This window comes from Erythrolamprus reginae, chromosome 1 (assembly GCF_031021105.1).
Source record: "Erythrolamprus reginae isolate rEryReg1 chromosome 1, rEryReg1.hap1, whole genome shotgun sequence".
Classification (NCBI taxonomy): Eukaryota; Metazoa; Chordata; class Lepidosauria; order Squamata; family Dipsadidae; genus Erythrolamprus; species Erythrolamprus reginae.
In genome coordinates, this window is record NC_091950.1 from 351,643,332 (window position 1) to 351,668,797 (window position 25,466).

At 36.5% G+C, this 25,466-nt stretch overlaps 1 protein-coding gene across 2 annotated transcripts in view; it reads right to left on the bottom strand.

The window, feature by feature from the left end:
* The window catches only part of KIF6 (kinesin family member 6), a 149,877-nt gene that overhangs the window by 88,538 nt on the left and 35,873 nt on the right, over positions 1-25,466 (bottom strand). For both annotated transcript variants that reach the window (XM_070734267.1, XM_070734266.1), the window contains exons 6-13: positions 24,088-24,217; positions 20,927-21,133; positions 19,165-19,308; positions 15,779-15,865; positions 11,938-12,041; positions 7,381-7,486; positions 5,124-5,265; positions 3,522-3,701 (exon numbers count right to left, since the gene is read on the bottom strand). In XM_070734267.1, coding sequence (XP_070590368.1) covers positions 3,522-3,701; positions 5,124-5,265; positions 7,381-7,486; positions 11,938-12,041; positions 15,779-15,865; positions 19,165-19,308; positions 20,927-21,133; positions 24,088-24,217 — 1,100 coding nt within the window. The remainder of the gene's footprint in view (positions 1-3,521; positions 3,702-5,123; positions 5,266-7,380; positions 7,487-11,937; positions 12,042-15,778; positions 15,866-19,164; positions 19,309-20,926; positions 21,134-24,087; positions 24,218-25,466) is intronic.

The following is a 25,466-nucleotide window of genomic DNA, read 5'->3' on the forward strand; positions in this document are numbered from 1 at the left end:
TCAGAAATTTCTCTCTCTCTCTTTCTTCCTTTCTTTCTCTCTCTCTCACCCCCCCATACAGGGAGGGAGAAAGGGAGGGAGGGAGATTTCTGATGTATTTTTTCAATAATACCTACAATACTCCGCTCCCTTTATTCATTTCTTTTGCATTTCTTCCTTTTTGCTGTTTCTTTTGGAAGACATAGGGAGTGTATGTACTGTGTGTATACTTCTGTTATGTGTGAGATTGGTTTCTGACTGAGATAGAATGACTGGTGTATTCAGATGGGCAATGAATAACCATATAAATTAAATACTTTCTTTTTGAGGCAATTAATTTTAACAATAAAATATTAATTAATTAAAAATTGTCCTAACCTGATCATTTTTGGAGTGTGGATTCTGATACAAAGATTCCCATTCGGTATAATTAATTAGATGTCACTATTTCAACATGTAATGCACTACTTATATGTAAAACTGAATGGATACATCATTATTTAAAAAACAAGGGTCAATAAATATTATTTTGGTGATTGGTAGATGTTTAAAAATATGGAAATTATTAGTGTGATTATTGGATGTTAGATAATATGGAAAACTGGTGTGTCCAGTTTTTCCAAAATGTATTACCGGTGCTTTAATTAGATATTTCATGTCATTAAGTTAATCAAATCATAACAGTAAAAAATAACATGAATATTTCTCACTAATTTTTCAATATTATTGTAGAAAAACAATTGTTCTTTAAATAGCCAAGCTAGATGAAACATGAAACATTCTATGAGTCTCCATGAATCTTTAAAACTTTCTATTCTCTTTAAACTCATCTGGTAATTACAGAAAACTCTAAAAGAATGTTGCAGTTGAAGCAGATTGCAGCAATTAATTAAAAAGTTAAAATGCTTCAGATTCTCTAAAGTCTTAGGGGAGATTAAGGTCTTCCCTAAACTGGCAGTTTTAATCTAATTTAGAAACCTTTATGCTGGCAAAACTGATTGTCACGAATAAGTCTATAAATGTCATCTTGATTTACATTTTTCATGACCTCCATTTCAATAAATTAATGGATCTTAAGTTCATAGAGTACAGGGGGGGGGGAACCTATACTGTTTCAATTGTGTTTTAATTAATCTTTTGCCATTGAGTGTGTAGTTTCAAGCTACGTTTGCAGAATTTTCAGTGGACACATTGTAATAAAATAAAATGACATCAAGATCAGCATCCAAAAACATGTAGTATTAAGGAATATGAAACACGCTGGGTATCAGTGACAATACAACAGAATGCTAAGTGTGCTTAAATATTATGCCAATGTCTTTACTTATTTTTAGAATTGTAATGTCAAAATGCATATTCTGTAATATTTTTTACCAAATCAATAAAATAATGTATTTAAATCTAACAATTAGAATTTATGCTCATATTTCCATGAAATCAAGAACCTTATACTAGGCTATAACATAGTGTGTTAGGGTTTGGCCAATTTTGCTGGAGTGTTAGACAAAATCTTCAACTCCTTCCCTGTATTTAAGTAGTTTTCAGTGTGGGGGAGGGGAATTCCTAAAGACAAAATAAGAAAATGTTTTATGAATAGTTAAATATAACGTTTTAGCACATCGCTTAGGCAAGGGTTTATTTTACTTATTTATTTATTGACATGGATTCATGGACTATCAAGTTTTTTAAGCAAAGCATACTTTTCTAATAAAATATAATTATTTTTCAAATGCCTGCCTATCTATCTGCCATCTGAAATCTTTTGTCTATTTGGGTTAAAATAAAAAAAGGTGTAGAATACAGTATGGAAAGTACTGAACATTCTATCCTTTTAAATTCTTTTTTTCACATGAAGCATACATGAAGATAGATTCTACAGCTGTAAATAATTCTGAACCAATATCTGGTTAGATAAATAAACCTGCTAAAAGCCAAAAATATTTCAGTCTAGAAAACCTCAACTCCAACATCGTTTTTTCCATATTTCAAAAAAAATATTTATATTCCCAAAGAAAGTCATAACATTCCACTTCTAAATCTAACAAATTCTAATATTTATGCATCCAGATTTATTTCTACATCACAGATTTTTATTATGGGAGAGATAATCTTTATCTTAATTCATCTGCCACATCACAATATAATCAGAGAATCAAGGACGTGGAAGAAGCCGTTAAATCCAACTTCATGCTCAGTGTAGGAATTTAAATTAAATAAAAGTTATATCTCCTTACTGTTTGCAGATACTAATCCTGCTACAACGTACAATGTTTATGTTTAAATAGCTGCTGTCTCAGAAGTATCATTGAATGCATCTTTCTATTTTTTACTACATAGAAATCAAATATTTCATTTCTGATCAATATTGTGATAGGATCGGGTAGGTAATCCTCCTGTTTAAGGTTAGTCCCAAATTTCAATGATGAGAGTTTGGACAATCACTTAAACATGAGTCAACAGTGTGTGGCAGCAGCCAAAAAAGCTAATAACAATCCTTGGTTGTATAAACCGAAGCATAGAATCAAAATCACGTGATGTATTAGTAATGCTTTAGTAAGACCCCTCCTAGAATAGTGCATCCAGTTTTGGTCACCATATTGCAAAAAAGATGCAAAGAACAACTACTAAGATGATCAAAGACCTGAAGATTAAAACATACAAAGAACGGTAATACAGGATTTGGGTTTGGTTAATCTATTGAAAAGAAGTACTAGGGGAGAATATGATAGCAGTATTCCAGGATTTGAGAGGTTGTCACAAAGAGAAGGGGGTCAATTTATTTTCCAAAGCGCAGTATACAGTAGTTTCAGTATACAGTGGTACTTCTACTTAAGAACGCCTCTACTACTACTACTACTATTATTATTATTATTAATTAAATTTGTATACCGCCCCTCTCCGTAGACTAGTATGATAACTGATAACTGCTAGTATGATAACTTACTCCCTCCCAAAGAAAGCTAAAGACCCCCCTCTCTCCCTCTGAAGATGTAGGAACAAAGAAAAAGGGAATAATAATAATAATAATAATTAATAATAATAATAACAATAAATAATTTTATGATTTATCTGAGGTGCCTTGCAGCAGCCAGTTTGCTATTAATGTGTTTTTCCCCCCAGAAAATTTCAGCAAGAGATAATATCCTCGAAGGTATATGACTTGTGTAACCCTTTTGTTACTTCTTGTAGATCCTTACACTAGTTATTTGTGGAAGTTCTTATGGTAAGTTTGTTCCCTTTCCAAAGATGTTTAGAAGCTGAAATTCATAGGAGAGTTATGCCTATCTGATGACAGTGTAGTTCACAAAGACGGATTTCTTAGTTGTATATTTTTAGAGAAGAATGCTTCTTCTCTCAATATGAAAATTATTTATGACACTGAGAAGCCTAGGCAACCTTTTTTGTATATTCACAGTATAAACAAATGAACACATAATTTACATAGAGATGCTATTTTCAGTCTTCTTATTCCACATGGTATACAGTCCTTCAAAGATAGTTATGCAATAATTCAATATTTGAGAATAAATTGTATGACTGACCTCGGCTTTTCAAGGGAGAATTAGATTTTGTTTCCAAAATGACAGGCAACATCTGCTCAGTCTCCATGTTTTTCAAATCAAAGGAACTTTCTGTGGCTGAGATTTTCTTGGATGAAACACTGAGATGAAGGGCATCTTGTGTTTTACTTTTTTCTTTCTTTAACATATTTACCAAAATACCTAATATTTATATTAAGGAAAGCTTTAAAATACTTTGTGATGATAATTAGCACAAGTATGTTTATGTAAAAAGACTGCTAATTACACAGAACAGGAATAATTATTTTGTATGTTTAATTATATTTATTGATTGATTCCCCATTCTTGTGTCCTCATGTCATTAGCTTACAGTATCACACGGGACATATTATTAATGTTGGTTATGGCTAAGAAAACCAGTGTATCTGTTCTAACCACAATACAAACATAAAGAGTATAGTATTTGGAAATTACATGATATGTGCAAAATACAAAAATTATAAGGTAATACAAAAATCTCTACAATTATAATACAACACTATCTAATATTTGAAAAGTGTCAAACCATATATTTGCTTGTTATTAGCTCATTGTAAATGGAACAAGGAAACAAATAAAAATATAAAAATTTAAAATATTTGATTCTCAATCTTTTATGAGTAAATATGAATTTGGATATTTGGTTTGTGTTCCCCCCCCCCCCCCCACTTTTCCTTGTAAATTCTGGGTATCTTTGCACCCAGTCCATGGTTAACATCTTCCCAAGTTTTCAATAATATTTAACTGTTGCGGCTGTTAAGGCCATTCCAAAACTTTTTAGTATTTCTTTAACTATTTCTTATTGTTGTATCAGAAACATTGTACTGTGGATGTCTGCTTTGTGAACATGACCAGTTTTCAGCAGTTCCACCTGATGTATTTGTCTTTCAGATCTTGCCTTGACTTCAAAAGTTCTGTGCAACTTCCATTTCTTAATGATATTTCTCACTATTGAAATTTCTAGTTGAAACTGTTTAGAAACATTTTTTTCAACTTTCACCTGTATGAGTAACCTCCAGTTGTTGAAAACACTCAGAACTAATTGCAAAATAAGAGGTTGCCATGCTTTGTCTTCACTTAATTGTAATCTTAATGAGTGGATTACTCCTTTCAGTCTTATTAACAGTTTAATAACTATGCTGGCTAAACCAACAGAAACCAGCCCTCTCCCCATAAGATGTTGGCTGCTTTTCATTTTCAAAATGAGTCTAACTGTGTTCCTGAGTTTTAACAGGGCATGGGTCATCCTGGCCACAGTGGACAAACTGTTCCAGAGTGAGTAGATGATAACTGAAAATCGATGTATTCAGTTTGATTATATTCACTTAATAATACTGAAACCTTTCCATGTGATTATTAAATCAAAACTATTATACATTGAATTTTAAAGCATTCTGAAATAAAGTATATTCCTTCTTTAGCTAACCCCCCAACTGCTTTTTGAGGATTGTTGAACATTTTGGAAGAAACCTGAGGTCATGAGGCAAAAATCAGAATGAAATCTTGCCATATTCCTTACAGAAACAGACCTGTCACAAGAATAGCATCTTGATTTTTATCCAATAAAGATTTTAGAAAGGATACTGATTTCATTATCTCGTTGCTTCAAAAGATCTTTCAGTTTCTTTAATTCTTCATTGCCAATTACAATATTTGTACTTTTATCTTCCTGAACATCTGGTCCAAGTAACTGATTGCCAGGAAGTTTTGCATTGTTTACCAATCTCTGTTGAATTAAAAACAATACAATTATTTTAATTAATAATTTCCCTTATGGATCATCTAGTTTCTTCTCTTTTAAACAAATCAGAATAATTTTCATGTAGCGTCTCTCCTTTGGTCAACTATGCAGTCATACTTCCTGTTCTGTCGGGCTCTCTGGTAGAATCCTCCCAAAAATTCACAGGTACAAATTCCAGACACACACACGTTTGAAAATTCAAAACAATGTTCTTTATAATGAAAATTCACTTAAACTAAGCCCTCTTTTGGTATAGCAAAGAGCACTCGTCTCCAAACAAACTGGTAATTTATACAAGTCCTTTATCAGTTCTGTGATACTTAGCTTGCAGCTATGAGGCAATTCACAGTCCTTCTTCTTTCACAAAGTGAAACACACTTTGCTCTGGTTTAGTTTCAAAGCGGGGAAAAATCAGCACACAAAAAGTCAAAGTCAGTAAAGCAGTCACGAAACATAACGATCAGATAATCCTCCACAATGGCCAAACCCACAGGCTGCTATTTATAGCAGCCTAACTAATTACTACAGTCCCACCCAACCACAGGTGGCCTCATTTTCTTTGATAATAATCTCTCAGTTGTTGTTGCCTATGCATCGCTCTCCGCATGCGTGGCTGTATCATTAACTCTTGTTCTGAATCCAAGGAGGAGCTAGATAATTGATCTCCTTCTGAGCTGTCTGCCACACTCTCCTCCTCCCTGTCACTCATGTCTTCTTGGTCAGAGGAGCCTTCATCAGCAGATTCCACCGGGGCAAAACAGGCCTGCAGCATGTGGATGTCTCCCCCACATCCACAGTCCTTGGGGCAGGAGCTGGGCCAGAGCTAACCACAACACTTCCTAGGAATCTAACTCTCTTTTCCCTCAAAGATTCAATTCCTCTTTCTTAAATTTAAAATTGTCCCTCTACTTGTTTTCCTGTAAATAAGATATACTGATTATTTTTAAAAAAATAACTACATCATTTGGTCTCAACAGTACCTTTAACATTTGCAAATATGCAAATTAACTTTCAATTAATTACTTAATTTTTAAAACACATATCAGTACAAAAAGTTCATTGAAGAACATAGCGTATGTTTGCAGATGTTAAGGAGAAATATTGTTTTGATGGTCCATAATCAAATGACAGCATACAAAAATCCTAAAGCACAACTGCCAATTGTAGAATAGTTATAAATTACTGTTTTCTCTGAATATATTTTTAAAATTATGTTTAGTGTGGCATATAAAGTTCGAACAAGTTAATTAAACTTCCTATGAAATTTACACACCCAACTTTCTTTTTCTATTTGGTGCCGGGAAGATGGGGGATCATTTCTTTACAAATAATTGAATATTTATAAACAATGTCCAAGAATATAAAATATAACATAAGCTAACTATGGAGTTGCTTTAAATAAAAAGTTCTTGTCTAAATAAACAAAGGCTTATTTAAAAAGGAATACCCAGCAATTTATGGATAAATGCTTTGCACATTCTTTAAATTACAGTTTCCATCTTTTTTTTAAACTGCTGGTTATTAAACAAGGAAACCAAATTTTGCTGTTTTACACTTAACAGGAAACCTTTTAAAATGTTAAGCGCAAAGTCAATGCAAAAAGGAAGAGCATGTGAACAAAGGACCTCAACCCTATACTTAGATGTAACTCTAGTTTTCTATATAGCAACAGCACTTAGCTATAGCACTTAGACTTGTATTACAGCTCTTTCTAAGCTGTTTACAGAGTCAGCAATCTGGGTCAATGAACTGGATCCTCATTTTTCCCACTTCAGAAGGATGGAAGGCTGAGTAAACCTTGAGACGATGAGATTTGAACTGCCAAACTGCAGCTAGCAATCAGCTAAAGTAGCCTGCAGTACTGCACTTTAACCACTGCGCCAACTCTGCTCCGTATATCAAACATCACATGGAAAATTGTGATTTTTTCATTTACAATATGTAAATTTCATTATTGATACAAGAAAAACATAATTTATTTAATATATATACTAATTAGGCTCTGATTAGAAACGCATATTTCATTTTCTCTTTTAACATTGCCAAATAAATCAGAATACGTTACATTTGTTAATGTGTTAAAAACGCAGTGCAACATACTTTTAAATGGCTGAAGCAATATTTGATCTTCCGCATGTCAGCCCCAATTTCCAAAATGCTTTCAGGATCAGTATCTTCCAGAAATTCTTTAAGTTGCTCGTCTAATCTAAATATAAATGATAAAACAAGCAAAATACAAAACAAAAGCTACCTTGAATAAAATGTATAACTCTTCAGAAGAACAAATCAAATATAAATACTAAATTCCAGATTCCTGCTAGTTTATCATAACTATGAACATTTTGCAAATGGAATTTCAGCAAAATGGAAAGCAAGAAAAATAATATTTTAAAATTTACAGCTGCTGTTTCAGTTATTCAGGATTCTAGATCTTTGGAACAAACTTTGAGGATAACAGTGGAAAGCAGAGTGGGAAAGTTAGTTAACAAAAATAGCTGCATTTTTCATAGTATCACTGGGATTTTTTTCTTTGGATCAAAAGTCTTCTATGGATGGAAAGAACGTTTCCAAACTCTGATTCCAACACATAGAAAGCAAATTTATTGCTTATATCTAAACAACACATTAAGGAAGTGTTGTTCTTTAAAATCAAGTTGAATATTTTAAAAATAGCAATGTTCCGTCTAATAAATTCTAACTGCAGAAATACATGATATACTAAATATATTTTAAAGCAAAATAAAGTTATATTTTGCTCAATTAACTTATTTATAGTTGATAGTCCATAGAATTGAATATTTAAGTACTTGTTTAATAGTCTTGCATACAGTAGTACCTCTAGCTACAAGTTTAATTCATTCCAGAACGGAGCTCGTATGTCGAACAACTCGTATCTGGAACAAATGGCTTTAGACTTTGTTTTTCCTCTCCGAGATAACCAGAAGCAAGGATTCTTGCGCCACCTAGTGGATTCTCGGCTCGTATTATTTATTTATTTATTTATTAGATTTGTATCCCAAATTTGAGCTCGGGTCTCGGAAAGAAATTTCTCTCCCCTCGTGGCTTGTAACTTGGAATACTCGCAGGTGGAGCAGCTTGTATCTAGAGGTACTACTGTATATTGATGATTTCTAAAATCAATATAGGGCCAAATGAGGAACATAGTTAGTCAAATAGGCCTTCCTGGAAGAAATTGCCTCCTCAGGAGGCAGTTAACATAATGAGCATAGTTGATTTGGAAATAGATCTTTTCCTGAAAATTTTATAAAGTATCAGCATCAAAAACTAAGATATTTGATGGAAATAATGTTCACCTCCGCCCAATGTGATGGATTTTTGTCTTCAGTATGACTAACTTCTCTCCTATACACCCTTGCAGGACAGAGCATATGGATACCACTCTTCATTGCTAGATATTTGTAAAGTTATCAATGCAGCTTTAATAAAAACTTTTATAAAATATTTTACTGAAATATTTGAAAGTAATTTAAAATAGTAAATTGTTTTTTCCATATGTAGGAAGATTATATTTAAAACAGTCAATATTATATATGATAGAAGCAAAGAGACTTAGCTAACTCATGAAGGAATTTTGGAAGCCCTCACTTTGACCTTATGAATAAACTATGTTTCATTTATGGCTTCTCCTCCTTTTTTAATACAGAACCTTGATACATTGTATCATATACAGTACATGATTCACTGTATGCGCTGCATATTCACTACCATTGGCTATAGCCTTGAAACATCAGGCAAACATCAAAGAGAGAAAAATAATGGCTTGCAAAAAAGTGATTTCGTAATATTGTCTTTCAGTATCTGATGAATGCATAGGAAATATTTCAGGTTGCTTGGTAAAAAAAACCCTTTGTTTTACAACATAGCAAGGAAAGTAAGATATTCCATTCAAAATGTTTTCTTTTGGAATCTTTGAACTCAAAAATGTCTTTATGAATAAGCCCTATCATGTCTTATCTAACTGAATTAGTGATATATTATGAACTAAAATATAACTGACATAATAATGAAAACAAGTTGTGGATATCTATAAGCAATAAACATCTGTAAGGAAATATGCTTTTTTCTTATTTATTAAAATATATATAGATAATGTTGTTAAGTCAAGAACTTAAGTTCTTGACTTAAGTTCATAATAGGGAGTGGAATTCCTATTGTAAATCCATATGGTCATGGACAATGCCGGAACTTACAAAAGAAATTCTCCTGTGAGTATTAACTGAGATTGTTGAATACGGGTAGTCCTCAATTTACAATCATAGTTGAGTCCAAAATTTCCATTGCCAAGTGGGACAGTTGCTAAGTGAGTTTCACCCCATTTTATAACTTTCTTGCCACAGTTCTTAAGTGAATCACTGAAGAGGTTAAAAGTTAGGAACACGGTTGCTAAGTGAATTTGGCTTCCCCATTGATTTTGCTCACCAGAAGTTCACAAAAAGGAGCATACAACACCATAACGATCATAAATATGAACCAGTGGCCAACCATCTAAACCTTAATCAAATGACTATGAAAATGCTGCAACAGTCATAAGTGTGAAAAATGGTCCTGAGTCACTTTTTCAGGGGCATTGTAAATTTGAACAGTCACTAGATGAACAGCTGTAAATTGAGGACTAGCTGTACTCAATCTAATAGAAAACACACTGGGATTAGTCCCTCCTAGCCCAGAGCCTCAATAAGGTAAGGCATTGTCTCCAATTCCAACATGCCCCCCTCCCCGAAATCTCTCATCTCTTTGCAAGCATCAGCAAACATTTGTTTGTTCACCTAGCTTCTTTCCCTCCCCAGTCCCATGAAACTCTCCAGTCTGCCTCAATAAGGAAGTAAACAATTTGTTAGCTGCCCAGCAAGGGCGAGCAAGCATTCATTCATCCAATTGCCTTATACACATCAGTTTCTAAGAAATTCTTAATGCCTTGAATCATGTTGAGAGTATATTCAGATCTAAATTAAATTTAGTTTCTCAAACTATATGGGGCAAAAATGTGATGCAGTTACAATTTGCATAAATGGTGGTTATGTTTCCCTGAATAACATCACTGTATGCAACATCCTGGAAGTAACTCTGCAACTTCTACAGGTTTCCATCATCGAGCCTGAAATGTTCCATACCCAACAAAAGACTTCTGTCAGGAAATATATATATATATACAGTATATTACACCAAAAAATTGAAATAGCAAATCAGTATTTAGGTCATGATTGAAATAATTCCTATTTCAAAACACAGCAGTATGTTTGATTCAACAAGGCATAGAAACCATGCCTATTCCAAATTTAGTTTACAGTCTCCAGAAAGTCTTTATATGAACAGATTTGTGAGCTGCACATTGGCTATATTATAACTTTGCCATTAAAAACTTTTCAGGCTGATGGAGTATATTGCAATCCGCTCCCCCCTTTGAAAAAAATTGCTTAACATTTTTAAATTGCTATCTTTGGGTATTTCTGAATTAGTTTGTACATTCCAAGAACCTCTTATTTTCAAAAAGCTATGCTCAGAAATTTATAAACATTAATTTGTTCAATTTTATTTCAGTACAGTTACATGTACTAAAACTTCAGTAGCTTCTTTTGAAATATAATAATTGTAGGCTTCAAGTAATTGGTATGGAGGCTTTCTTTCTGACAAATTGGTGTTTCAATTTTGCAAGATAGGCTTCAGTCTATAGTAAAAATCTTTGCAGCAGAATTTTTAATGCTGTTGTTCCTTGGGCCAATTTTGAATTTCTTTAGAGATAGATAAGCAAAATAATAATAAAATCGACATGCTTTTACCTAGATAATCCAAGTAAAGATAATAACGTTGATGAATTCTGTTCTCCAATACAATGGATAAGCTTACAGAGAAAAGTGATTTAAATACAATTATCAAATTATGCAGTTATAGATTCATCAGATTATGGGATTCAGAAAGTTTGGGGTTATTTTTGATCATGTTCTCTGCAGTCTTATATTGCTTTTTTTTTTTTTTTTTACAAACAGGGAGTTAACATATAAGAAATTTGTTGATAACAATTAGCAACACAGCTAATTGTTATAAATATTCCCTAAATACTGTTTTGAGTTATGCATGCTCTAAACCTTCTCCTCAACTGGTATGTATTAATGTCTCAAAAGAAATATCTGGGGAGAAAAGTCTGATTCACTTCATTTATTTCACAGACTCAATACTAAACAAAGTAATCCTTAAAGGTTATTTACATCACTCTGGGTAATTTAATCATTGATATTCAGCCCCATTCATGTTCCTTGTCAATTTATTATTCTCAATATACTTCAATATAACAGTTAGACCATTAGAGTTATTCTTGCACCTCACTTATTCTGCCCAATTACATCTCAGAAAATTGTGTCTATGTGGAAATTCAAATTTCCTGCCAAATCTGTGTCTGATAATAGTAAAATAGCAACTAGATCTTACAACTTTCACTTTTTCTCATTTCCTTATTCTTATTAAGGCAGGGTGAAAATACTACAGTTGTTGTAAATTCACTATTCATTCTAATAAATTTAAAATGTCTCTTAATTTGAAGTATTATTTGAAACTAAATTCTACTAGGATGTCTATGCTTATTATGCAAGTGAATATATATATATTTCAGAATAAAATGACATAAAGAAAACCAAACAATACTCTAGCAGCTCTTCTTTTGAGAGTTCTTCAAGTCTTTGTTCACCAGTCACCATAGCCAATTCATTTTTTAATTCCTGGATTTCCTTCTTCAGACGCATAATTACCTGGAAATATAAAATGGATCACACTGAATAACAATGATGGTCTGATTTAGAAGTTACGTAATGCTCTTTTCTATATAAACCAAATTGCTAATCTTTATATTGTTTATTTAGATTTGTATGTTTATTTAGATTTGTATGCCGCCCCTCTCCGCAGACTCGGGGCGGCTCACAACAAAGTGAAAAACAATTTACAACAAATCTAAATTTCTACTAAAAACATTTAAAAAAACCCATTTTCTAAACACACATACATACACACATACCATTTATAAATTGTATATGCCCGGGGGAGATGTCTTAGTTCCCCCATGCCTGAGGACACAGGTGGGTCTTAAGGAGCTTACGAAAGGCAAGGAGAGTAGGGGCAGTTCTAATCTCCGGGGGGAGTTGGTTCCAGAGGGCCGGGGCCGCCACAGAGAAGGCTCTTCCCCTGGGGCCCACCAACCGACATTGTTTAGTTGACGGGACCCAGAGAAGGCCCACTCTGTGGGACCTAATCGGTCGCTGGGATTCGTGCGGCAGCAGGCGGTCTCGGAGATATTCTGGTCCAGTGCCATGAAGGGCTTTAAAGGTCATAACCAACACTTTGAATTGTGACCGGAAGATGATCGGCAACCAATGCAGACTGCGGAGTGTTGGTGAAACATGGGCATACCTAGGTAGGCCCATGACTGCTCTCGCAGCTGCATTCTGCACGATCTGAAGTTTCCGAACACTTTTCAAAGGTAGCCCCATGTAGAGAGCATTACAGTAGTCAAACCTCGAGGTGATGAGGGCATGAGTGACTGTGAGCAGTGAGTCCCGGTCCAGATAGGGCCGCAACTGGTGCACCAGGCGAACCTGGGCAAACGCCCCCATCGCCACAGCTGAAAGATGGTTCTCTAATGTGAGCTGTGGATCGAGGAGGACGCCCAAGTTGCAGACCCTCTCCGAGGGGGTCAATAGTTCCCCCCCCCCAGGGTAATGGAAGGACAGATGGAATTGTCCTTGGGAGGCAAAACCCACAGCCACTCCGTCTTATCCAGGTTGAGTTTGAGTCTGTTGACACCCATCCAGGCCCCAACAGCCTGCAGACACCGGCACATCACTTCCACTGCTTCATTGACTGGACATGGGGTGGAGATGTAGAGCTGGGTATCATCAGCGTACTGATGATACCTCACCCCATGCCCTTGGATGATCACACCCAGCGGTTTCATGTAGATATTAAATAGCAGGGGGGAGAGGATCGACCCCTGAGGCACACCACAAGGGAGAGACCTCGGAGTCGACCTTTGACCCCCCACTAACACCGACTGCGACTGACCAGAGAGGCAGGAGGAGAACCACTGGAGAACAGTGCCTCCCACCCCCAACCCCTCCAGCCGGTGCAGAAGGATACCATGGTCGATGGTATTGAAAGCCGCTGAGAGGTCAAGAAGCACCAGGACAGAGGATAAACCCCTGTCTCAGGCCCACCAGAGATCATCCATCAATGCGACCAAAGCAGTTACCGTACTGTAACCGGGCCTGAAACCCGACTGCTGGGGACCTAGATAATCGGCTTTTTCCAAGGATCGCTGGAGCTGGAGTGCCACCATCTTCTCGACAACCTTCCCCATAAAGGGAAGGTTGGAGACTGGCCGGTAGTTATTAAGTACGGCTGGGTCCAGGGAAGGCTTCTTGAGGAGGGGGCGCACGAGCACCTCTTTATAGGATGATGGGAAGGATCCCCTCCCCAAGGAAGCGTTGATAATCTCCTGGACCCAGCTCCGTGTCACCTCCCTGCTGGCCGAAACCAGCCAGGAGGGACACGGATCCAGTAAACAGGTGGCGGAACTCACAGCTCCAATGGCCTTGTGCACTTCATCAGGTGTCACCAGATCAAACTCTTCCCAGACAGATGGACAAGTACGGGCCCCAGTCACCTCAACTGACTTGTTGTCAGCCGACTCTGTTTTCCAATTGGAGTCGAGGTCCGCCCGGATCTGAGCGATTTTATCAGTGAAAAATGAGTTAAAATCCTCGGCACTACTCTGTAAGGGCTCCCCAACTCCCCTCTGATTAAGAAGGGAGCGGGTCATCCTAAACAGAGCGGCCGGGCGGGATTCCGCTGATGCAATAAAGGTGGCATGATACGCGCATCTTGCCGCCTTGAGCGCCACTTTGTAAGTCTTAATAAAAGCTCTTACAAGTGTTCGATCGGATTCAGACTTGCTCTTCCTCCATCGCTTCTCTAGACGTCTCTTCTGGTGTTTCAACTCCCGGAGCTCCTCGTTGAACCATGGAGCTCTACGGGGTCTAGCGCCACGGAGAGGTCGCAAAGGCACAATCCGATTGAGAGCCTCCGCTGCAGCCTTGTTCCAGGCTTCCGCAAGAGACTCCGCCGAACTGTGGACGAGTGCATCTGGAATAACCCCAAGCGCCATCTGAAAGCCCTCTGGGTCCATCAGGCGTCTGGGGCGGAACATCTTAATTGGTTCCGCCTCCCTGCGGGGAAGGATTGGAGCCAGGAAGTCAAGCCGTAGTAGAAAATGGTCTGACCATGACAAAGGCAATATTTCTAAGCCCCTTAGTCTCAGACCATTACTCAATTGCTCAGAGAGGAATACCATGTCGGGTGCATGCCCTCCCTCGTGAGTTGGACCCTGTATTACTTGAGTCAGGTCCATGGCTGTCATGGTGGCCATGAACTCCTGTGCCAGTCCAGAGGCTTCGCCGAGTGACGGCAGGTTGAAGTCCCCCAAGACAATAAGTCTGGGGAACTCCACCGCCAACCCGGCTACCTCCTCGAGCAGCACAGGCAGGGCTTTTGACACGCAGCTGGGAGGCAGGTATGTGAGAAACAAGCCCACCTGAACCCCTAAGTCCAACTTCATCAAGAGAGATTCGCAACCCGCAATCTCTGGACAATGAGTCCATGTAGGCAAAGGCACTCCCTGGCTATAATAGCCACTCCTCCCCCCCTTCCCTGGGGTCGAGGTTGATGCCATATCTGAAACCCAGCTGGGCAAATTTCAGAGAGAGGAACTCCTCCCTCTGGGCCCAGCCAGGTTTCAGTAATACATGCCAGGTCGGCCTCCTCATCCAGGATTAGGTCCCGGATGAGGAGAGCTTTATTTATTTCCTCCCCCCCCAAAAAATGTAAACTTTTTTTTTCATTTTCTTTTATAGAAACTAAATAATTATGTGAACTTAAATAACAGCATACTTTGGAAAAATGAAGGACTGTGATTTGAGGGAAGAGAAACTTCTTTCAAAGATGGTAAACACCAGACAACTAAGATTGAATTATTTACTGGTTTAGGCCTTTGAATTTGTATTCATAGCATATCTATATAGTTCTGGATTAGTTATGGATAATATGTTTTCACCATCTTTATTATCTAAGCAGGCAATATTCTGAATGTGTATCTGGGAAAAAAGTTCTATTGAATATACAAGAGTTTACTTTCAAGATAATACAGCTACATTACATACACCATTATGTACAACTACACTACAAAAATTCAAAAGATGAAAACAAATTGGTTGCTTAATATTAGTGATTGAAAATATTATGCATTAGACCAACTCTGTATATTAAAAAAATATTTAGTTATTGTTAATAATAATAATACTACACTATGTAAGTTGCATCGAGTACACAACATTTTTCATCACTTGTGACAAAGAGGCCTCCAATACCATAATCAGGAGACAAAATGAATAACATTATTAGGAATAATTATCACAAAGAGTCACTGAGCAGGCCTTACCAAACCAGGATCAACTTCTTCATTTAGAACAGCTTCATTCTTAATAACAGCAACTCGTTGAGCAAATCTACAGGTTGATATAGATTCCTAAAAGAAAAAAAATCTTACTCACTATTTAACAGGTTTTCTTCAATGTAAAAATCAAAGTAACAATCTTTAAAATTGTCTTAAGATGCTTTAACAAAAATGAATACCCAACAAATTGCATATTGATATAAATAGTTTCAGTCTCTTACATCTCTGGATTGAATTAGATAACATGCCGTGCAAGCAAAAACAGCAGCCTCCTATCCACTCTCATATTTCTCCATAAAATTAAATTAATTACGACATTTTTTATGTTCACTAATTATGGTTGATGCTAACAAAGAACACAAAATTCATAGATTTCATAGATTTCAATGCTTAAAGAGTAAATGCAAAATAGCAAAGAACCTGTGGGTGAGTTTTCAATTTTCAGCAATAAATCAATATTTGGCACTACATCCTTTTACTTTCTATAAAAATTATTTCAAAATTATAATTATGCAAAATTATTTTATAAATCATAAATCAGTTGTGATGTAAAGTGTAATGTAAGTCACTAGCCCTCCATGATGCCCTAATAATGTCTTAAATTCTGTTAGTTTTAACTATCTATCTCTAGTTTCAAAACTAATTAACTCTTTTTAAAATTTCAATCATATTTTCTTTTTAAATTTCTGATGATCCACTGGCATATGATTTATACCAACATTACTATTTGTATAAACAAGTTATTAACGAGCTCTAGAATATATTTTATTCTGCTTCAATGTTGCTAAGGAATTTAATTTTATTTCTATTGGGGTTGTTTTCAAAACAACAATGCCATAAATCCATTATTTATTGTTATGTGAATTAAAACAGTGTTTCCCAACCTTTTTGGAGCCGCGGCACATTTTTCATATTTTCAAAATCCTGGGGAACATGGAGGGGGGGGGGGTGCTAAAAAAAGTTTGGACAAAAAAAATCTCTCTTCCTCCCTTTCGCTCTATTTCTCTCTCCCTCCCTCGTTCTCTCTCTTCCTTCCTTTCTCTCTCCATCCCTCTTTCTTTCTCTCTTCCTTCCTTCCTCTCTTTCTGTCTCCTCCTTCCTCTCTCATTTCTTTCCTTCCTCTCCCTCCCTTTCTCTCTTTCCTTTCTCTCCCTTTCTGTCTATCCTTTCTATCTCTCACCCCTTCTCCCTCTTTCATTCCCTTTCTCTCCCTCTTTCCTTCCTATCTCTCTTTCTTTTTCTCCCTCCTTCATATCTTCTTTCTCTCCCCCTTCCTCCCTCTTTCCCTTTTCCCCCTCCCTTTCTCTTCCTTTTTCTCTATCCTTTCTACTTCTTACTCTTTCTTTCTCTCCCTCCTTCATTCAATTTTCTCTCCCGCCTTCCTCCCTCTTTCCTTTCTCCCCCTCTTTCTCTTCCTTTATCTCTATCCTTTCTACTTCTTACTCTTTCTTTCTCTCCCTCCTTCATTCAATTTTCTCTCTCTCCCTCCCTTTCTCTCTCTTTCCTTTCTCTCCCTCCCTCTCTTCCTTTTTCTCTATCCTTTCTACTTCTTACTCTTTCTTTCTCTCCCTCCTTCATTCAATTTTCTCTCCCCCCTTCCTCCCTCTTTCCTTTCTCCCCCTCCCTTTCTCTTCCTTTTTCTCTATCCTTTCTGCTTCTTACTCTTTCTTTCTCTCCCTCCTTCATTCAATTTTCACTCCCTCCCTTACTCTCTCTTTCCTTTCTCTCCCTCCCTTGTTCTCCCCTGGGGCTGCCTGTGCCTGCCCTGCACCACCCAACACGGACGGACAGCCCCCGGTCGTCGGTTCGTCGCCCCCCACCCCCCCACGGAGGGAGATCGGGCTGGCGAGGGCGGTAGATTTACGTCACCAGCCACTGGAGGGAGATCGGGCTGGCGGGGGCGGCGAATCCACCTCCCCAGCCGCGCGGAAGGAAATCCGGTAGGCGGGCGGGTGGCCGCGGCTCCCTGCGCGCCCCTGGAAAAGCCTACAGGGAACGGTGCCCGGGGCCGCTTTAGCCGCCCCCCCGCTCCCCCCGCCATCTCCCTGCGACTGCCTGTGCCGCTGCAGCCGCGCCCCCCCCGCTCCCACCGCCAGTGCCCTCCCGCCGGGCCCCAAAGGACACTTGCCAATGACGACAGGGAACCTTCAGCTGGGCGGGCGCTGCCGTGCCGGTGCCTCCGACCTCCCGGTTCCTGCTCGATGCCGCGGTTTCTGGCGCTCTCCTGCTGGGCCCCAAAGAAGGAAGGCGGGGAAAAAGGCGCGAAGAATGGAGCTCTCCTTCCTGCCTTCCTTCTTTGGGACCCAGCAGGAGAGCGCCAGAAACCGCGGCATCGGGCAGGAGCAGAGAGGTCAGAGGCACCGCAGCGCCCCGCCCAGGCGGCACACCTGGCGGTGTGTCGCGGCACACCAGTGTGCCGCGGCACACCGGTTGGGAAACGCTGAATTAAAATACATTCAGACTGACTTTTACTATGTACTGAATATGATTAATTTTATAAAATGAACTGTATTATAAACATCCATACAATGGCTTTTGCTACTTGTTATCACCTGATCTGATCAAATATACTGCTCAAAAAAATAAAGGGAACACTTAAACAACACAATATAACTCCAAGTAAATCAAATTTCTGTGAAATCCAACTGTCCACTTAGGAAGCAACACTGATTGACAATCAATTTCATTTTGTTGTCAGCACATTCAAATTCGTACAGAACAAAGTGTTTGATGAGAATATTTCATTCATTCAGATCTAGGATATATTATTTGAGTGTTCCCTTTATTTTTTTGAGCAGTGTATAATAAAAAAGAATTTTTTAATCCAAATCTCATCCTAAATCGGAAGTAATCTTCAGGGGGGAAAAAGATCAACTTTTCCTCCATTTAAATTTGTTTTTAATCTGCAATCCTCTGATAAGTCTCTAGTGAAGAATACGAAATGCTTTCAGCGTTCAGTGCAACCAGACAGAAAAAACATTGCATTATTCAGATATCCCTATCTTCCTTCAGGTACTTCAGGTAACAACAAAGGTGGTATTTAAAAAAAACCCAGAGAGATTGTGTGATTATACAATATAGGGAGGGGGATAGAGTGAAGAGAATTGAGAGAGTAAATAAGTCTTACACACACACCACACACACACACACACATTTTTTCTGTGGAATCACCCTGGTATATTGAAGGAGCATCACAGCTTCCTTCTTGCCCCTTTTGTACTCCAGTAGCTAATAAATAGCCAAGTCCTTAAAAATGGAAAAAGAAACCTATTCAAAGAATGCTATGTCACTGTCAGTTATACAATGAAATTTGAGCATAAAATTGTTACATTAATATAAAAACAATTAAAATAGGAAATGTGAAAACATACGTCTATATTCCTTTTTTCAACCGAGAGAGTTGCAATCATTGTTGTCATGCAGTTCCCTCCCAGGCTGTCTCTTAGTACTGAAGTCATCATGGAATTTCTGTAGGGGATGTGAGATCTGTTTTTTTCTGACAGAGCAATGATTACCTGCAATACAGGTAATATTAGAAAAGCTTAGTAAGTTTTGTTAACTTTGGACAAATCTTCCTATTATTAAAGAAATACATTAAAATATAGGGGTTTTCATGAAGGTTAAAGTTTAGTCACAATCACTTCACTATAAGAAAAGTAGACCCAAAAAATCAAACCTATTCATGTAAAGGAAAGTTTTCAATTACTTTGACTCTTCAATCTTGCGGAATGTTTTCAGAGAGCATCATACTTCGTTTGACAATGGATTTGACAAGAGCATAACAGTGAAGGAAGTACTGCAGCACATCTACTTCCACAATTATACATCTTCCAGACTTCATCAATCTTGACATTATATTTAAAGGCCAAGATGAGAAACTATAATTTTGTTGTAATTTTTTAGTCTTTGAAGACCACAGGCGGCATGATTAGTCATGCAATTATCTTGCTAGATTGATGAAACTCAATATTTTTTGTGCTTGGGACATTTGGGATCATTCCTTTCTCTCCTTGATTTGGAAAATATCTTCAATGACAGTAGATTGTCATCTACTTCACCACAAACTATACAGGTCTCATACTGCATTCCCCATTCCTGTCTGTTCGATTACTGCAACACTCTCTACATGGGGCTACCTCTGAAAAGTGTTCGGAAACTTCAGATCGTGCAGAACGCAGCCGCGAGAGCCATCGTGGGGCTTCCAAGATTCGCCCACGTTTCTTCAACACTCTGTGGCTTGCATTGGCTGCCAATCAGTTTCTGGTCACAATTCAAAGTGTTGGTCATGACCTTTAAAGCCCTACATGGCATTGGACCAGATTACCTCCGGAACCGCCTGCTACCGCACGAATCCCAGCGACCGATAAGGTCCCACAGAGTTGGCCTTCTCCGGGTCCTGTCGACTAAATAATGTCATTTGGCGGGCCCCAGGGGAAGAGCCTTCTCTGTGGCGGCCCCAGCCCTCTGGAACCAACTCTCCCTGGAGATTAGAACTGCCCCCACCCTCTCTGTCTTTCGTAAATTACTCAAGACTCATTTTTACCACCAGGCATGGGGGAGTTGAAATAGCCCTTCCCCCTAGGCCATTACAAGTTATGCATGGTATGTTTGTGTGTATGTTTGGTTTTATAATAAGGGTTTTAGTTGTTTTTTATTATTGGATTGTACATGTTGTTTTTATTATTGTTGTTAGCCGAGTCTACGGAGAGGGGCAGCATACAAGTCCAATAAATTATTATTATTATTATATTATAATATTATAATTATAATTATAATAATTATTATAATTATAATTATTATTATTCCTTTTCCCCATCTCTGCTCTTTTGGCTGCTTAGTACTTTGCCATCTCTGCCAATTGCATTTGGCCCAAATCACATGCATAACTTTGAAGGGTCACTGAACAATTATAGTTAAGCGAGAACTACCTATATATAAAATTACTATTACTAAATTTCATTAAACTGATCTCTAAATAAGAAGGGCTATCAAATGGTACAATACATTGAAATATATTACAGACATTTTGCCACAGAGTAGCTATCTGAGACCCATCGTGTTCCATGTCTAAATCAAAATTCAGTGCAAGAGAACATGAATATTATAAAACAATGGAACCTGGATCAACATTACCTGTTCCAAATAATGTAGAGACAGATTGATGTATTTGGCCTCTGTCAATTGCTGGCCTCCAACTCCAGTCTTCCCAACACGCTCTGAACCAGCCAGGTCTACTAAGTGTAATTTGGAACGTCGAATGGTTGCTGATCCTGGTTCTTTACTTGAGATATGAATGGTGAAAATGCAATGTGAACGTGTGGAGGCTTGATTCATTGGAGTCTGTGAGAGAAAGCATTTCCTAAGCCTTATTTTTTAATTCTCAGTCTAAATGCTACTGATCATTTAGAGATAAAAAGTGGTTCAAGTTAAAACACTGATACTTTGAAACTTGTTGGGTCTAACCCAAACATCCCATAATAATTCAATTTACAATGGGCGGCATTGTAGAAAGGAAAAGAAATGGTCAATTTATCTACTTTATAAAATATAGTGAGAGAGTTCCTTAATCAAAACAAAAACATTTTAAATTGTGCAACATGACTGCAAATAGTACACAAATGCAATCTTCAATTCCTTTTCACTCACTCATAATACAAAAATTATCTTCTCAAAAATAATGTTTTAATTGAGTATTTACTTTCATTTACCCTTTTTTTTAACTCTTGTATGCCCTTTAACATTTGATTATGGGGATATGCATTCATTCAATTGGGAGAAATTTTTGCTTGAAATAATATGTTATTATCAATAAGCCTGATGACCTACGTATTATCTCTAAAACCAGCATATTTGTGAAAAAATGTAGATTTTTAAGTTAAAATAGCTTATATGCTAAAATTTGCAGAATACATATACTATACTCACAGATGAAAAAACAGATAAAAGAGAAGTATTGCTTTCATCTTTAAATATTTAAAATGTTTACATTCATTAAGTATATATGAAAGTTGCCAAGAATATTAGCTCTAGGCACTTTTCAAACACAAGTAGCTAAACAAATACAACACAAACATATCTTCCCAAACTGGACAAACATGGAGCCTTGCAATAAAGCCATCTACTGACGTTTCTTTTCAATAAACAGGCTGCAAGGTGGCTATGATTTAATTTCCCAGAAATAAAACTTTGGAGTTATTTATCTCCATATTTTGATATTTTTTATCAATTTATCAATATTTTGTTGTTAGCTTTATTATTGTTAAAAGATAACGAAATGTTGATGCTGATGATACAGTCTTTCATGTTGATGGATTTACACTGTTTCGAATGTATGGTAAAGAGATTAATAACTATGCTCTTTGGTTTACATTACATTTCATTTTTATTGGCTGAATGAAAAAGAATGTGAAATTGTTACATTCAATGCAATGAAAGTTTCCTGGTCTCAAAAAATGACTGAGTTGTGAAGAAAACATAATTATAAAGTATGTTTTGAATCATAATAAAGGTGGGATATAAATAAAATAAAATAAAATAAAAAATAAATAAAATAAATAAAATAAAATAAAAATAAATAAAAACAAGGTCATATTAATTATTAAATCTATCAGAATGTATATACAGTCTGCCTTCTCTTAAACTTTCAGAAAAAAAGATTCACAAAAGTTACATTACATCACGCACCACGTAAAAAGTTATATTTGACTTCCCACACATTTCCTATTGTGAGGAAGAATTTCTCTATTTTTATACAGTGTATCCTGTGTGGTATTTCTGGTTACATCTAAAATATCTTAACTTGTCCTAAATTTGCTATTTATGAATTTGTTCATCAGTCTGAAATTTAATTCGTAAAGCTAAATGCAGAAAGGCAAGATCAAAGAAATGAAAATAGAATTCCTTTCTAGAATAACAATTCCTTATAAGAAAGAATTGTCATATTGCAAAGTGATTTGTACAGGGCTGCTTTTATGAATAAATGAAAATATTTCTTTGCGTCTTGCAATTTAATAATGAAAGAGTTATTCTCGCTCCTGCATGGTAAAATTTCAGATCTTTTAAGAATTCCCACTATTGCCACAAAGATTGATCTTGGCCAGATTCATGCCAGATGAAAGACACATAAACTTATTATTTGCTTCTCATCACATAGCTTCATAAAACTTTTCTTTCATCATATACTATTGTTTCATGTCATATTAAAAATGAAGCAGTTTAAGTTGCAGACAAATCCCTATCTATTTTGATTTCCACATTTGTTCAACTGAAATTAAGACCTAAACATATGTTCATCTATCAATATGAACTGTGTTGCAACACGTACAAATTCAGAGGAAGGCAGTAAAGATGATTAGGGAACTGGAATTAAAATTTATGAGCAAAGACTGAGAAAAATGGAAATATCCAGTTTCAAGAAACACGAGAATGGATTTAACAGTACAATATTCTTTAAATACTAGAAGAGATGTTACATTTAGGACAGCCAAGGAAAACAACTGTCCAACCCCCTTGGTTTGGATGAAGCTACCCAGAAATTCAGCACACCACAACTAAGAATGAATCATTATGTAACAATACCACTGAAGCCATTTCCAACAACACATTTCCAGTATACATTTCTGAAAGTTACAGGTTTTGGACTCAATTTTCAGTGCATTTTCCATAACTTAATGGAAGATCCACATCATGGTTTCCATGGGCCAAGTAGGGGAGAGTTATTCATTGAGATTCTCCAAATTCTTGACTTGGAGAACTCTAGCTGATAAGTCTCCCACAAAAACTGCATTTGGAAAGTCAGGATTTCTTTGCCAAAGTACCATTCTTGTCACATATATATTCTTCTCCTATAAAGTATTTGGTTGTGTACAATATGATTTAATGGTACATTGGATTCACAAATTCAATTACTGTATACGTTTAAATATTTAAATATATTTAGAAGCAAAAGCAAAACAATTTAAGAACAATATTTATAAATCTGGCTGAAATTTCTGAATACCTGGCTGGAGAGGAGCACTCAGAATTATATATAAAATAGGTGATTATTTACATGTTTTAAATAAACAAACATATATTTTACTACAAAGCAGTGATGGGCTCCTACGGGAATGGTCAAGTACGCAGTTCTGGCAGCAAAATTTGGAACTCCACCCCAGAGCACCCAATTTGCACTGAAAGATGTTGAAACAAAATGCATAAGCCACACCCACAGTGTGGTAGTAAAAAATTTGGTAGCCATCACTGCTATAAAGCCTTGGTGGTTGCATAATAAGAGATGTTGATAACATGCTCACCTCTGCAATCATCCTGTTTGTGTCACCTAAGAAAAGCAGATTCAGAGCTTCTTCTTCATTGGTTGCTTGCTGCAAAGAGAGATGTTTCAGATGAATGTTCTGATCAGGATCCTCCATTATCGTCACCTTTCTACATGAAAAAATTAAAAAACATGTATGGGTTTTAGTTTTTTAATAATAATTATATAGGAATATTTATTTAAAAGTTTTGCTAGTAAATAAATGTATTATTTTCTTGATCAAATACAAATGCTTTAAGGTTTACTCTAGCTACTAATAGCAAGATTTCCCAGTAAATGAAATATATACAGTATTTCAGAATTACATAATCTACTGAGGGAGAAAACTGAATTGTTCAATATATAAAAATATAATCTGTAACATTAGCAATTAAAGATACAATATTGTAACATTAACAATCGCCTTTATATTACATTGCTCTAATCCAGATAATCATGAAGAGAAAACTTTATTTATTATAGTGAACCAGAAAAATGAATTTAAGGAAAATTCTACTTTGCTCAACAACTTAGCAAAAAAGGCTTGCTGCAGGCTTGTTTAAACACTGGATTGCCTGAAAGAAGAATTTTATGGGAAAAGGAATTATAGGCCACATTATTGAAACCTAAGTGCATGTTGATTTCAATGTCTATGGAGATTCTCAGACATCCAGGTCAGGTTGTTCAAAAGGTATTTCTTTCAGATGCAACTGGGCTTTCTGGGGTTTTTTTTTTCTTTGAAGACATTTTGCTTCTCATTCAAGACACTTCTTCAGATGAGAAGCAAAATGTCTTCAAACAAAAACCAGAAGGTCCAGTTGCCTCTTGAAAAAGCGCCTTTGGGATATTGATTTCAGTATTAAAATTGTGAGAACTGTGGTACCTTTTTGGACCTGGAATTGTAAAGGCCACATTTTTTCTAAAAGAAGTCCTCAGATGTTCCTTTCTTACAAGTTCTACAACTTGGCTGATGCAACTGAAGAATTTATCCAGCTGAACTTGGCTAATATTGTTTTATATAAATTCCACTTAGCTTTAAAAGGAATCCACAAATTCCGTCCACCTTGCCAAATGGAAAACATTCTTTGTTTATAAAGAAAACAAAACCCTTGTTTCTGCCTCCTCTGTCATTATGAATAAATTAGCAGTACCTTTTCACATCAAGATCCAAATTAGCATTAAAACACATATTCTTCTTTACTTAAAGAAATGAATCAGATCAGAAATTGCAATGTGAGAGATAAAATACAGTATTAGATAGGACTAATATTTCTAGTTAATTTTTCTGTTTCTATGTTGACAAGGAGATATTTTAAATAATATTTCTACCCAATATAGTGTATGTAACAGTGAAAAAAATGTGGTATTTACTGTACTATT